Source organism: Sylvia atricapilla, chromosome 9 (assembly GCF_009819655.1).
Source record: "Sylvia atricapilla isolate bSylAtr1 chromosome 9, bSylAtr1.pri, whole genome shotgun sequence".
Lineage (NCBI taxonomy): Eukaryota > Metazoa > Chordata > Aves > Passeriformes > Sylviidae > Sylvia > Sylvia atricapilla.
This window is the reverse complement of record NC_089148.1, coordinates 4,818,345-4,833,965: the sequence shown is the minus strand read 5'-3', so window position 1 is coordinate 4,833,965 and position 15,621 is coordinate 4,818,345. Positions and strand designations below refer to the sequence as shown.

General features: G+C 55.5%; 1 protein-coding gene across 1 annotated transcript; it reads right to left on the bottom strand.

Moving 5' to 3' along the window:
* Positions 1-425: 425 nt before the first annotated feature.
* LAMC2 (laminin subunit gamma 2) lies at positions 426-11,407 on the bottom strand. The gene is made up of 22 exons (XM_066324658.1): positions 11,223-11,407; positions 10,935-11,064; positions 9,974-10,072; positions 9,385-9,521; positions 8,850-8,972; positions 8,548-8,737; positions 8,085-8,197; positions 7,581-7,799; positions 6,649-6,819; positions 5,951-6,184; positions 5,603-5,739; positions 5,198-5,351; positions 4,870-5,075; positions 4,526-4,605; positions 3,956-4,081; positions 3,116-3,260; positions 2,762-2,911; positions 2,182-2,296; positions 1,894-2,093; positions 1,188-1,346; positions 1,001-1,100; positions 426-797 (listed from the first exon to the last, which is right to left on the bottom strand). Exons 1-22 carry the CDS (start codon positions 11,392-11,394, stop codon positions 547-549), a joined length of 3,411 nt encoding a protein of 1,136 aa, XP_066180755.1. The 5' UTR covers positions 11,395-11,407; the 3' UTR covers positions 426-546.
* Between the last annotated feature and the right edge of the window lie 4,214 nt (positions 11,408-15,621).

Here is a 15,621-nt window from a genome sequence, read left to right as displayed (position 1 = left end):
GGAGGACTGCCAGCCTGGGAAGAGACACCACACGAAGCATCACCAGTGCCACAACTCAGAATTCATCTCCCCCAGGAGCCTCTCATGCTGCTTGCTTCCTGTCTCCTGAGCTGCCAAAGGTGAGGAGAACAGGAGGAGGAGCTGGTGGTGGCAGTGTCAAAAGTATGGACAGAGACTCCAGTCCTTCTCTGTGTCCAGACCAGCACAGGGTATCCACAGGTCATGGAGAACCTCTATTATGAGCTTCAGGGTCCAAACTGTGCAAGCTCACAAGGCTGGCACCTAACCCTGCACCTCAGAGGTTCATTGTAGGAATGGGCTGTTCTTCAGACAGTAGCACCTTGACAAACCAGGAGTCTCCTTCTTCCCATGAGCAAGGGACGGAGCACTTTGAAAAATCAGGGACTTTCCGGGGCCAGCGGGAGGAACTTCACTTGCCACGCTGACCTTGAGGGTAAGGAGCAGTTTAACACAGCCAGTTCTGCCAGATTTGGGAGGCCCTCCTGCCTTCAGCCTGGCAGGTGCTGCAGCCTTTCCAGAACTGGCTCATGGCAGTTCGATGGCTTTTGTGTTGTAGCAGCCTGGAGGAAGACTCTTCTGGATATCCTCCAGGTTCTTAATATCAGCCAGGATGCCATCAATGCTGCTCTCCAGCACGAGCACCCGGGCCTTCTGCAGCGCAGCCGTCTGCTCCAGCTCCGACATCTCCGCCTTCAGCTGCTGGCTTCTGCTTTTGGCTCTGCTGAAGTTCTCCTCAAGCTGCCTCAGGCCATCCTCATCCACAGCGCCAGGCTGGTCTTTTGCACAGAAGGAAAACAAGGGAAAGCATGCAGGGAGGCTGAGGACTAGATCTTTCTAGATATTTCTTCTCCGCCCTGCTGCCCCAGCCTGTTCACAGGCATCACGTAATTTAGCTTCCCACTAAACTCCCAGAAGCCCTGCCTCGCCCCAGTGGGGACCTGCCTGCATCCACACCCCACAGTGGTGTCACAACACCTACTCAAGAGACGCAGCAGCTCCTCCAGGGCACTCAGTGTCTGCTGCACAGCCGCCTCTGCCTGGCCAGCCTTGTCATGGACCCTCTGAGCCTCCCGAGCTGTCTGCAGGAGGAAAGGCAGCAGCCGTGAGGTGGAATCAGCCCACAAGTCAACGGGGAAGGAGACAAGGCAGGGGAGATGGGGACACACCTTCTCTATCACAGCAGCATCTGCCTCAACCTCGGAGAGTTTCCTCTCAAATGTGTCATCCACTTCCTTGGCCTCGTTTCGGAGGGTGGCCACAGCCTTCTCCAGGGCGAGGACGCCGTCAGCTGTCTTGTTGGCTTCCCCCTTCAGCTGGGCAATCTCCTGGGCACAGGAGAGTACAGGAAAAGGCACTTTCAGAAGGGCAGAGCACAGCCAAAATCATTCTGGGTGCATTGGAATAGGGAACTGGTAGAAACTGATTCCTTCTACAGGGGCCCCAAAAGTATCAGAAGCTGTCCTCATGTTCTCCCATCAATTGCTCCAGAGAGTCCTTTCTATGTCCATGGCTCAATTCCTCCCTCACACATCAGCAAATCCCTGGGAGATTACAACATACATCCGGGAGGTGTACCCACAGACAGCAACTTTGGGACCTCACAAGCCTGCCAGTGACTCTGGCTGCAGGAGCGAAAAAATCCCCTTGGTCCCCGAAAGGTGGCTACAGTGCGATGCCACAGACATCCTCACGGAAGGAATATGCCTGTAGAGATCATCAAAACTGGTATCTGCAGGACTCACTGTAGGGAAACTCCAGCTCAAAAATCAACCCATCAGGCTCACCATGAGGTTGCTAACCATCTCCTTTTCTTCCATGTTTTTCCCCTCCAAATCCTTTCCTGACAGCGATAGCACCAGAGTCTGTCCTCACCTCCTGGATGCCCGTAGTGATTTCCTTCGCCTCCTCCACCATGCTGCTGCCTGCCTTTGACTCGGAAGCAGCACTATCCACGATGCCTTTGGCTCGGTCTGTCTTCTCCCTGGCACTGGTGACCATGCTGCTGATGAGGGGCAGCCTCCTCATGGCATCTCTGGCTTCCCTCCTCTTGTCATCTGCTTGCAGGTTGAACTCTGGAAGAAACGCATGTGGGAATGAAGCCACACTACCTTTCATGAGATCCCACATGGAAAGGACGAGGAAGGGTTTCTAGGACGCTACCTTTGAGGCTCTTGAGGATCTGTTCCACCTCGTAGAAGGTGGCATTGCCAGCGCGGGCGGCTTGCAGGGCTGTGCTCCTGGCAAGGGTGGCTCGGGACAGCAGCTGTGTCAGCTTCTGCAATGCATCAAGGGACACCAAGAGTCGGTGAAGGACACGGTGTGGGAGCATCACACAGTCCCAGAGCAGTCTGGGAGGAGCTAGGCTGGAAGAAACCCATCAGTCTGTTCCCAAATGCTTGCTCTTGCCCCTTAATCAAGACTCTCACAGGCTAACCGGCCATCAGAAGCTTGTGCTGGTGCTCCTGAACCAGCTCCAGCTACATCCCGAGTCATCTTAGCTCTAATCTTTGCAGGATCAGGTCTTCAACCCGCCTTACATGGAGGAGATGTGCAGGGGAGATCCTGCACCAGGCAGCTCCCTGCACACACTAAGGTCTGAAGATCAGCCCCAAGGAAGGGTCCAATCCTGCACCAGGCAGGCAGAGCTGCCTTTGACAGCTCTGCAAGGACAGTGGTGGGGCCACAGGCATCCCCCCAGGGCTAAAGCTCCTGCTGGGGTGGTCACCAGCCCAGCTCTTACCGCTCTCTCTCCCTCTTGCCCTTGTAGCAGCTGCTCGGCTTCCTCCTCCCAGCGCCCCACACGGCTCTGCAGGCCCCGGTACTGCGCCAGGGATGTGTCCACCAGGCCCAGCAGGGCGCTTGAGTCCTGCTTCAGCCTCAAGGCTTCCTCCTGAAACAGACACACCGTGGGGTCCCCAGCATCTCTCCAGTTGCCCCCCAGGAACCAGGGGGAAAAGGGTAGGAAGATGCCTATCTAGTGTCTCTCCAATGAGGATGGAGCCATGGGAAGGGCTGAGCTGGTGGTGGGACAAGCAGGAAGGGCATCAGGAAGAGCAGAAGGGGATCTCCTGTCTGACAGGCACAAAGCCCTCACCTTAAAGGACCCCATGTCCATCTCTGTCAGGCGGGACAGGGAGCTTAGGATCACCAGGCTGTCCTGATAAGCTTCATTTGCCATTAAAGCCATTCCATCAGCATCAGCCTTCAGCCCTCCAGCCAGTGACTTGAGCTCCTCATACCTGTACAGATGTAGGTTGGAGAGCCTGGTACCAGCCAAGCTGCCAGCCTCCCACCCCAGCATTAATACTACCATCTACGTTGACTCATTCACATCCTCTAAGGCCCCATGCAGATTTATCACACATAAAAAGTCAATTGCAAACATTCCCTGCATCCCAGTCCCTCCAATGAGCAGGGCAACTGCTGGCTCCTTACTCCCGCTCCAAAATCAGAGATTGTTTCACACAGCTGAACCCTCACAGGCTCCATGGTGCTGATCCCTGCCCTACAACTGCACGTGTTCTCCTGCACATCCCTGTTTGACTTTCTAACTTCCTTCAAGGCTGCTGCTCACATCTCCCCCATGGTGGGCTCTGGAGAGGCCGAGTCTGACCAAAAGAGCCACAATGGGCTTAAATTCAGGGGTTTTGGCCTAAACCCAGCCCAGATTTTCAACCACATGTGGAAAACACCCCCAGAAGCCTGTGGTGTTAAACCCCTTTGCCCAGCTGCAGGTAGGACCTCAGGAGCACAGAGGGCTGTGAGGTGGGAAGCTCACAGAGAGCTGCCAAGCCCCCATCTCCACCCCTCAGACATGCCAGAGAATTCCCTGCCTCCAGCTGCACATTTCTGCAGCTCCGATGGGGAGGCAGGGATTCATCCCCCTCCTCCCTGCCAGGTGCCCACAGGACGCTGAGGCCAAGGCAGTGCTCACCTCCTGGGCAGGGAGCCCAGGGCAGCCTCTCCATCAGCAGCGGCACGCAGCAGCTCCAGCGCCTGCCCCGCGTCCTCCCGCGCCACCTTGGCAGCCTGGTCGATGGCATTGGCTGCTTGTGTGTGGCTGCAGAGCACAGAGGGGCTTGTCAGAAAAGGGTTCCTGGCCAGGTTTCCTCCACCAACTTCCTTTACTGGGGCATTCACTGGTGCTAGATCACACTCCCTCGGGAAGCACAGCGTGTCTGGGAAGGGGACCCCGATTTCGCTTGATCCTCCTGCATCTCCCAAGGAGAGAGGAGCACTGGGGAGGGCAGAAGCTCTCTGTTTCAACTGGACATCCAAGGGCAAAACTCTGATACCAAAGATGCTTCTAAATCACATCCAATTACATCCTCAAGGACAGCTGAAGACAACTCTATAGGGCAGCAAAGGCAGCTCAGCAGCTGCATCTTCCCCTGCTCCAGGGCTGGCAGATGTCAACCAGAACCCTCCAAAAAGGACCTTTTGGGCACTTAGCAGGATCTCAGTCCTCCTCCCCTCTCTCTTGGCAAACAGGGGAGCAACTCACCTGTCGGCCAGTCTCAGAGCCTCCTGGGCCAGCAGCAAGAACTGATTTAAACCCCCGGGAAAGTCTGAAACAGGAATGCTCTGAGGAGGGAGGAAGGAAGAGAGGTGTGAGTGCTCTTCCCTGCTCTCCATCCAGTTAGGCAGTGAAAGAGGCAACCCCAGCACGTTAAACCCCCACTGCCCCCAAAGACCTCTGCCAGCTCCTCTCAAGGTCCCGACTCCAAAGAAAGGACCATCAGAACACCTACATTCACAAAACAACATCTGTAATTCTTTAAATCCTTGCTTTCTTTGTTGGTTTTCTCCTGAGCTGGACTAGGAGTGTGTCCCACGGGATGCTCTTACCACCCTTCGGAGAGCGGCGCCGCTGCGATCCAGGTCCAGCCTGGCTCTCTCCAGCAGCTGACGGGTCTCCTGCACCTGCCTCTCGTACTGGCTGCCCAGAGACCTCAGTCTCTTCACTGTTGCCTTGACCTCATCCAAGTGACTCTGGGAGCTGGACCCTTGCCCCCTCATCCTGGCCACACGGCCTTCCAGAGACCTGTCAGAGGCTGGTGAGAAGGAAAGAGAAAGGCTGAAGAGGAACTCGCTGCTGTGCAAAAAGGCCCAGGCAGCAAAACCCTCCCTGACACAGCCCCCATGGCCCCATCCAAGAGCAGTGGGCAGGTGGTACCTTGAAGGCTCAGAGCTTCCTCGAGGATGGTCTGCAGCATCTCCTCAGCCACCAGCATCCTCTTCTCCAGCTCCTGACTCTCGGTCCCACAATCAGCTTGCACCTCTGACAAGAGCAGCTCCAGCTCTGCCAGCTGCTGCAGGTACAGCCCCACCTACAACCACAGACCAGGCCATCATGGGGGGAAGACCAAGGTGGGAATCAGGGCTGCAGTCAGGCCCAAGGACAGAGACCAAAATGAATGCTCATTTTAGGATGGGGCACAAAGGATCAGGCACAAAGCCAAGGTTTGAATTCACATTTCACTCGCACCAGGAGTAGATGCTTGAGGAGGAGACACTGAGGGTGAGTGAATCGTTGCACTCCTTGCTGCTCAGTGGCCCTGGGGCTGGCACAGATGCTCACCTGCTCTTTCACCTGGCCATAGCAAGCCGGGCACTCACTCTCTTCACAGCGGGGCCCCTCGAAGCCAGGTTTGCAGATGCAGCTCCCGTCACTCCTGCACTTCAGGGGCTCGGCACCAACCGAGTCGCAGTCACAGGCTGCAGGTCAGAGGGACACAGATTCAGGGGGACCTGGCCCTGCCTCAAGCCACAGCACATCTCTCCCTGCTTTCCTCCCGCCATTTAGCCCTGCGCCTTGGTTCTTCCTCACCGTTCCCACCGTCCAGCATCCTCCTTCCCATCCAACCGCCCCACAGTCGGTCATGGGTTTTCTTACCCACCCCCAGCTCAGACAGTGCCTGGAGCTCACCTCTGCACTTGTCCGCGGGGTCAGGGGCCAGGGGGTTCCCGAAGAAGCCGTCCGTGCAGCGGTCGCAGTAGAAGCCGGCGGTGTTGTAGAGGCACTTGAGGCACTGGCCCGAGCGCCGGTCGCAGTTGCCCACGGCGTTGGGCTCCACGTTGCCGTTGCACCGGCACGGCTGGCAGGGCTGGGAAGCTGCCGGATCTCCAAAATAGCCATCGGCACAGTACTCACAATTGGCCCCTGGGAAAGGAGAGATAAGCAGGAGTTAATGCTTGTGCCCACCGGGCAGAGGCTGACTCGCTGCTTGCACCCCACAGAAATGGGGGTGTTCGGCCCCATCAGGGTTGGCACAACAGCTGCTCCGCTGTCATTGCTACCACGGCCAACACACGACGCCCCACACACGCTCTCCAAAGCTGGGTGCCACAACTGACCTTCTACAAGGCGTTTCCAATTTGGTTTTTTCCTTATGTTTTATTCCACTCCCTTTCCTACCCATCCTTTCTCCACGCGTGTTACATTTAGATGAGAACTTTTCCCGGAGCAGGACAAGGTGTGTTTGCCCAACCCCTGGGGCCCAAACACCCCCCCGCAGGCAGGAGTGGCAGAGTCACAGGCAAGCTGGGCTGACAGGATGGTGTGGATCTGCCCAGCTGCAAGCACAGCTGTAGGAAAAGGCAGAGCAGAAGCCAGGAGGGCATTACCAGCAGCTCCAGGAGGGCAGTGGTCACAGATGACCTCCTCAGTGCCCGGCCCCACGGAGCAGCCCTGGCCGGGCCCGCAGGGGCAGGTCCTGCAGCTGTGTGGCTGCCGGGGGTCTCGGTAGGAGCCGAAGGGGCAGCTGCCCACATTTTCATCTCCTGAGTAGCATTCACCTGGAGGAGCAAGGAAAGGGCTTAGGGCAGTTTATTCACATTCCCAGCAGGACATCTTCCACCACAGCAACAGCCACACGACTCCAGCCGCAGCAACACAAGCACCCGTGGTCCAGCAACCTCCACAAGATCTCTTCAGATCCTCACCATGCCCACATCATGCACCACATAAAACCATGAAATAGTCAGCATTGGAAGGGATCTTTAGAGGTCATCTAGTCCAGCTCTCCTGCACTAGGCAAGGACTTCTTCAACTAAACCAGGTTGCCGAAGTTCTGTCCAACCTGAGGCATTGCCATGTTTAAGTTTCAAATAATAAATCAGAAGTGAAGAACTATTGCTATCTGGGCAGCAGCAGATGTTTTTTCTCCCTCTAACATGCACCCAATTTGTTCCAAATGCATCTGACTGCAATGCCTCCAGGCTCTGGAGAGTCTTGTCTTGGATGGTCCCCACATTTTTAGACCCAAGTCACAGAATCACTAAGGTTGGAAGAGTCCTCCAAGACCACTGAGTCCAATCTGCAGCAGATCCTCACCTTGTAAACCAGCCTAGAGCACTGAGTGACATGTCCAGTCTTTCCTGGACACCTCCAGGGATGATGACCCCACCTGGGGAGCCCCTTACAATATCTAATGACCCCTTCCATGAAGAAATTCCTGTGAAGTCAGTGGTCTCAACTCCCCACAGCTCCATTGTCGGGACACAGACAGCTTCCTGCCGTTCCCATACAAGCACAGCACGGCGGTGGCTTCTCTTACCGGTGTCGGGATCACAGATTCCTCCCCCCTGGCAGCTGCAGGGCACGCAGGTGCTGAAGGGGCCCTGGCTGGGGCTGTCCCTGCGGTACCCAGGGGCACAGCTCTGGCAGAACTGGCCCCTGTAGGGCGCCGGGCACTGGCAGCGCTCCACCCAGGGCGCGGGCACGCCGGGCACGGGCTGTGCCGACACCAGGGTCACGTTGTCCACGTAGCCGGTGCCTGCAGGGAAGGACAGACAGCCACCTGCAGGGGACGGCAGCGCCACCCGCACGACCCACAGCCAGGACCTGCACGGGTCGCATATCCTATTGCGATGCCCGTGGGCAAATGGAGCAGTCAAATCTGTTGCCATCCTGCTCAATCTCTTTGCTACTTAATTTTGCCTCCTTGGAGCACGTGCTATTTTTGTCTTTTAATAAATTTTAGCAAAGGTGTATCCATCCAGAGACTTGTTGTCTCCAACAGCTAGGAGAAACCAGCCTTGCAAGCTCTCTGTGCACTCACTGTATTCCCCAAAGGTGGCTCGGATCCAGAGGGCTGTCAGGTTTCCCAGCAGCCTGCGAAATTCAAAGTGATTCAGTCTTGGGCTCCACTTGCTGCTTGGGTGCTCATCCAGCCTGCCATGGGAGACGAGGGGAGTGGAACTGATGTCAAAAAAATGATATGCCTCCTCCAAAAGCACCACATGTCATCCACCTCCCTCCTGGGAGCTCAAGGCTTTGGGCAATGACCTCCATGCATGCAACTGATCCAGAGCCGAGAACCCAACCCAACCTCAAGCCACATTTTTTGTTGCCCTTCTCACAAAGTAACCTCCTTATCCAGGACAGAAGTGTCTGAGATGCACCCAGCCCAAACCAGGCAGCCATTTGCCACCTCCAAGGGACCACGGCTGAACCCAGAATCTCCATAAAGCCACAACCATTCTTGCCCCCCCTGCTCCAAACACCCCAGCTCCTCGCTTTACCTGAACGTGTACGTCTGGCTGATGCCGCAGGGCAGGTCCTTTCCCTGGGGCAAGAAGGGGGCAGTGACTCTCAGGCCGTGTCCTTCCAGGACCACATCATGTGGAGATGGCTGGCGTCCCCCTCGGTCCAGGCGGTAATCAAAGGAGAGCATCTGCCCATAGCTCAGCTGCTGGTTCCCGAGGAATTTTGCTGCAAAGGGCAAATCAAAGGCTTAAAAATCTTTCCTTCTTCCTAAAGGCTCAGTCGATGGGATCGGACCAAGCAAAGGGCTCCCTCTGCCCACCACTGATCCCACACTTACCAGGTGCCATGAAGTATATTGGCTCCTCGCTCCTCGCCGCTATGAAGGCATCCTGGTGGCGTGGGGACCACTGGAGCTGGGCTGGGGAGCCGCTTTCATGGACACCTCGCCAGCCCTCAGTACCTGGAGCACAAACAAGGAGCAGTCAGAGTGGACAGGGAAGGTGTTTCCAGGATTCCGGTAACTTTCTTGAGCTGTGTCTAAACAAAACTCTCCAGCCTCCTACTCCGACCTCTGAGGGGGCAGCACACATCTGTAAATCAGCCTGGCTGGGCACAGAGGCCTCCTTCCAAGAGGCAGGAAAGACATAAGGAAGAAATCCTCTGCCCCCCTCAACCCTTGGACCCTTCTTCTGCCTATGACCAAGCCATCCCATCGAAGCCAGGTTGCTGCAGCCACAGGCAGGTTGGATGAGCACCCAAAAAGCAAACACAGCCCAAGGCTGACTTCACAGCACAGCTGGGAAGGAGGGAAGGAGAGAGGAGAGGAGGCAAACATGCCCAGGAGCCATGGGGATGTCCTGCTTGGGCTTCACCTTGCTGGAAGGTAGAGGTGATGTTGTGGACACTGTAGTTGTCTGCACTGATACAATTGGCCGAGTGCCCGTAGCAGAAGCAGGGGGAGCATCCTGCAGGGTTTCTGGCATCCAGGTTATAGAAGTGTCGCTTGCACCTGGGAAAATGGACGAAGGTGACAATGTTCAAGTTGTTTTCTCCTTTTACTGGCCTACAACCATCCCTCTGATGCAATACAGCCTTCAGCAGGGTTCAGGTTCATCGCTGGGCTGGGATGGCAACACGGGTGTGAGCAATGGTTTAACCTGACAGAGGGAAGGGCCAGACTGGATATTGGGAATAAACTGTCCTGTCGGAGTGGTGAGGGACTGGCCCAGGTTGCCCAGAGAAGCTGTGGCTGCTCCATCCCTGGAAGTGTTCAAAGCCAGGTTGGATGGGGCTTGGAGGGAAGCCAGGGTAGTGGAAGGTGTCCCTGTCCATGGCAGGGGGTGGAATGAGATGAGCTCTAACATCCTTTCCAACCCAAACCATTCTAAGACTTGGTGAAGGGAAGCCATTGCGGAGAGGAGGCTGTGCCAAGCAGTGCCCAGCAATCCTCCTGACACTCACCTCTGGCACTGCTCCCCAGTGGTGCTCTCCTTGCAGACACAGCGGCCGGAGTGACAGTCTCCTGTGCTGCCTGCTGGGTCACACTCACACTGCAGGCTCCTGCAAAGGTACAGCAGGAACCTCTACCTGGATTTCCACCTTGGCCTGGGAGCTCAGTGCTTCCTGCTACTACACAAGAGAGTGGAGAACCCTCCCAGCTGCCATTCCCATGCAAGAAGTGGGGAAATAATCTGCATAGCCACCTCTCTCCAAAATCTGCAGCACTGAGGGTGCCAGGTTGAGCCAGTGCCCATGACTACTGCTCCAGAGCATCCCAAAGCACCAGACTCGCCTACAAGCACAAAGTGAAGCTCCACTGAGCTTAATAAACCCTGGCTGAGTTTCATAGACCCTGACTGAGCTGCACCAAGCAGCAGCACCTCAGGGAGGCTTGGGCAGGAGGCCGAGCCCAGCAGCAGGACTGCAGACAGCAGTCTCTTGCTAGCAGCCTTTGCCTGCCAGCGGCCCCAAAGGAGCAATGGGGGGTGAGGTGAGGAAAAAGAGGACACAGCTGAGGAAGTCAGATCAGAAGTGTTTCTAAAGGTGTTTAAGAAGGGCTTCATGAAAAGAAAGGGGTTGATTTTTGCATGCACATCTCCTTGTGAGCAGCATGAACGTGAGGCAGCCCCACAGACAGGCAGGTTTTGTTTTACATGGTAGTTGCTTGTTGGGCACTATCTGGGTGATGAAACCATCACCTCAGAGAGTGGCTAAGTTCAGATTTTGATGGTATTGCAGGACACCAAGCCCTGCAGGTTAGCGCAGAGGTCCAGCCTCACTCAAGCCCACTCTCTCCTAGCATGGTTGGCTTAAAGCTGTCCATGAGCTGCCAGGAAACCAACCCTGCCTTTGCAGGGGGTGTTTTCTGCCAGCACAGGCCCCAGAGGGCTCCGGAGGCTGGCCCTATGCCACCAGCACTCACTGCCCACTCCTCCAGCACCCGGCCTCGGACAGGGGCTCGAAGCCCGGCTGGCACTGGTCACACTTGTCCCCCATCACTCCGGGTTTGCAGCTGCACCGGCCATCGTTGTCACACTGTGTGCCGAGGGAACCTGTAGAAAGACAGGACGGAGAGGTTGGGAATGGGCACATTCCCACCCCAATCACTCTGCGAGTGTGGGATTATTTCAGAGGGCAGGCGGTCTCTGTGCTCTGGTATGAGGGGGCTCAGCAGGTGCCTTTAGCCCCAGGCTGGCGGCCGTGCACGTACCCCAGGGGTGGCAGAGGCAGGGCAGGCAGCACTGCTGTCCCCGCGGGCGGAAGAAGCCGTCCTTGCAGCGCTCGCAGCGCACGCCCTCCGTGTTGCCCAGGCAGCCGAGGCAGCGGTACCCGTTTCCCGTCTCCCTGAGGAGCTGCCAGTCAAAGATGCACTGCCTGGACATCCCATTGCAGTCACAGACTGGGGAGAGGAGAGGAGAGCAGAGAGACGTCTCAGATGATGCCCAGAGATGAAGGCGCCAGCAGCAATCCCACCCTGAGCGGCGAGTAACGCGAGGCAGGTGGTGCAAACCTCCCCTTCCTGCTCTGCCAACACTGAGCTGCTTCCCCACAGCTCTGGCTTTGTCCCCGTGTCTGTGTCCATCAGCCACCCCAGTGCCACCAGTGCCCACAGTGGGGAGGGACGCCCCACTCCACTGCAGAGGATGGACAAACCCAAGCCAGGCAGCCACAGTCCACACAACAGCATTGCCAAGGCTATTCCCCACTCTTCCACAGGTCTTGTAACACAAACAATGTATAAAAAATTATACATTGAATAAGCAGAGGTGTCTTGAAAAAATCAGTCTTGTCCTGATAAAAGCATAGGTAACTATTCTGTTACTCCATAGGTTGGAGACAGACAGGACTCACTGAGGGTCAGTGACAAACAGCCCAGATTTATTATGGCCACCCCCTTTTATAGGAGGGTCAAAACTCCCAGACAACTGATTGTTCATGGTCCCAGCTCCCTGACCAGTGATGTGTCTGCATTCAGGATTGAACAGGATTGGCTGGGTTCCTGTTGGGATTCAAATCCATCCTATCCTTGCTCACCCAGAGATTTGTCCAATTCTAGGCTGGTGGAGTTTGGGGATCTGTTATGGCCAAATTTCTCTTTGCAGCTGTGAGAAGTAACCTTACTGGAGACTTTGGGGAATAGGGGAGGTTTCCTGAGGTTATCCTTTGTTTCACCCGGCCAGGAGTGAGCTGAGTAGGAAAAGCTCAACCAACTTCCACCAGGTCTCCCCACCCAGGTCTGCAGTGCAGGGTGATGAGGAGTGGTCTGGGATCCAAGGAGTTGGGCAGAAGTGTGCCGGCCAAGAGGGAGATTGCCAAAAAGGTTTGGGTGGGATGGGACGGGTCACCTCACCCCACCCTCCGTCACTGTGAAGAAAAGCTGCAGCTGCCCACAGTGCTGCACGAGGCATGGCAGGAGGAACAGGCATGAACACTGCATTCCTCTGTAGCCAGGAGAGATGATCCCTCTGGACATCAGACTCAGGCATCTCACCAGATGTGCCCGCTCCAGCACTCCACTGCCTTGTCCAGCTGCTCCCTTGAAGCCACCTCTCACCTACTTGGCAATCCCTCAGTGGCCAGTGCTGGAGCTTTAATCCTGAGGACCTTTACTCCAGACATGCCCCTTAGGATCACTGAGGAGAGCAGGCACACCTGAGAGAACGGCTGGCAAACACAGGCAGGAGAAAGAAACATCCCAAGGGAAAAAACAGGTCCTCAGGGGCACCGAGCCTGCTGAGGAACTGCACCAAACCACCCTGGTGCTGCCCTCAACCTCCCTCTAAGGAGCTCTGCTCACTGCTGGCCTCCTTGGGACAGGAAAAGCCATCCTCAGTTACCCAACCCCTGCTCAGGTCACCTCTGAGTGCACAGGAGGTGGAGGGAGTCCAAAAATGGGCAGAAACTTGCTGCACGGATGCAGACAGTGCCTTGTACTCGTACACAATGAGTCTCCTCCTTCCCAGCTCTCTTCTGGCACAGCTCAGCCCCAGGGTACAACGTCCCTGTCCTGTGCATGTGATTCCCGGAGCAGGCAAAGGCTCCTGCTCCGTGCTCACACCTGGGCGCCGCCCTCCCACACACCCATCGGCTCCCGCATTCCAGAGGGAGGCACTCAGTGCAGCCTCTGCCAGGAGCAGAGATGACCTCATGCGCCAGCAAACAGGGAGAGAGATTTTTCCAACCTCGGCAAGCACAGTCTGGCTGCCAGGAGAACAAGAACAAGAGCTCAGGAGATCCTCTGCCACCCTAGCCTGCTGGGAGGGGACCTGTGGGCACAGAATTCCTGCCTCTAGGGTCTGGGAACGTAACTCCAGCCTCAGAGAGTGTCACCAGTGACCAAAGGGCATAGACAACACAAAGGACCGATGGAAAGCAGCAGCGTGAGACTTTCTTCAAGTACTTGTGCTCACCTTGACAGCAGAAAGACCTCACTCGGGCTGATCCCACTCCCCATCCCTCTGCACTCCAGCTAAATCTCAAGTTGGAAGGGACCCATAAGGATCTTCGAGTTGAACTCCACCCATGTATCACCCTACGCAATCTCGAGGATTTACTGGGTTGCTAAATTACAGGCATGAGCACCATTCCCCCAGGGAATGAAAACCTTCCTTTGAGTGTTGCTCTACTGCTGCAGCATGTTCGGAACCAGCCCTGGAACAAATTCCTGTCTTGCTGATTCAAAGCCATTTAGGGTGCTGTGGCAGGTTAGTGCCACCACTGCACTGCTATGTCTGCTCCTGGTCATCATCTCATTTTCTTCATCTCCCAGAAACCCAGAGCTCAGGCAGGACAATCCTTCCCAGAGCAAGGCACTGGAATTGATAACGAGATGGAAGAGGAAGGACTGCTGGAGGATGAGGACCAACTGAGGACAGGATCACTTCTGTATCCAGGTGCCCTGAGGCTCCGCTCTGAGATCATCCGTGGAAAAAGAGCAGGTTCCATTGAGGAGAAGTTTTTTGCAAATGGATTTCTTCAGCACTACGTCAGGATGCAGGAGATCCATGGCACACATACAGCAGGATGTCCTTCCCCCAGCTCCCACCAGCAAAATAAAGCACGAAAAATGCTCGATGGCTATGCTGAGATGAATTCTCACATCAGAAAGGCTTGGAGAAGAAGACAGTCAGCTTCAGGCTTCTTAAACTGTCCCCTTGAATTCACAAAACCAGCCAATGAGGGTGGCCCTGGGTCTGTGAGGATCCAACAGCCCTGTACCCATGAGCCGATGTGCAAAGATCCCTCCTTCCAGCAGGAGAACAATAGAGCTTTGCATGCAATGAAGGCTCCACGTCAATAGAAGCCGTTCCCTGCTCTGTGCTCTTGGGACAGTGATGCACAAGGCTGTCCCATCTGCTGCTCCACGGCTGGGTGTCCCCATTGCCCAGCTTCTTATTGCAGGAAGACCTGCCTGGGGCTTCTGGGCCTCCATCAGCAGGCTAAATTACACTCTGAACCCACTCCAAGTCTGCTGCAGCATGAAAACAGAGTCCTTATCGACCATCAGTGTCACACACACACAGAAACGAGTTCAAGAGTCCCTGGGAAAGCAGCAGTTTCCCACACACTGCCAGGAAGGAGCAGAGGAAGAATCTATACCACTGTTTTAAAACTTGCACGTAATTAAGGCTGATGTAATAATTAACCCAAGTAGCAAATAAAGCAAAGCAGATTTTTTTTTTCTTTAAAAAAAAAACCAAACAAAAACATTATTCAGCACTTATTTCCCTTTGCACCAAACTTAAAACTGATAAAATTCACCTTCAAGCCCAGCAAGCTTATTTCAGAACATCAGTACTGGAGACCAAAAAAAAAAAAAAACAAAAAAATTACATCATTTAGTATTTACAAAATACATGCAAAAACCTGATTTTGGCCAAACTTACCCACCTCCAGACTACAGGCCAATGAAACCAAAAATCAGATAGCTGAATTACCACTGGGCTGAACACGTTTAAATCTCCCTCCATGACACTCTCCACTAGGTGAGATTTGAAAGTGCAAGAGGATCCGGTGGATTTTTAAACACGTGGACCGCAGGAGACTCCTGTCTCCCATAGGATGTGGCAGGGCTGTGGCACCTCGTGAGCCTCACAGACTCACACAAAATCCAAACACTGCCGTGTTATCACAGCGAACTGTAACAGAGCTTCCAGCCCTTCTTCAGGCTGGGGGAAGGTTTTGGTCCCAGCAGTGACGGGCACATCAGCCACTGCCCGGGCAATGCTTGTGCCCACCCCGGGAGCAAAACTCTATAGCGACAGCAACGAGGTAAGAGCATATAAACAAGTTATTGAAAGGGGATGCCGGTGGCAAAACGAAGGCCGACTCCTCGTGGGGTATTTCACCTCGGAGGAAAACCGAGAAGCACCTACAGCTGCAGTATCAATGCCGAAGGCAGGGAGGGAAGAGTGCCCGTAGCAGGATGCCGCATACCCCGGTCACCAGCACTCCAGCTACGGGCACTCTCCAGCTGCCAGCCAACCTTCCCGCGGGACGGGAGCGGCAGCAGCCGCCGCAGGGAGCCTCACCTTGTCCGCCGCGTGTGCTGCGGGCCGCGGGCAGGAGAGCGGCCAGGCAGGCCAGCGGCAGCAGCCAGCCCTCGGCCA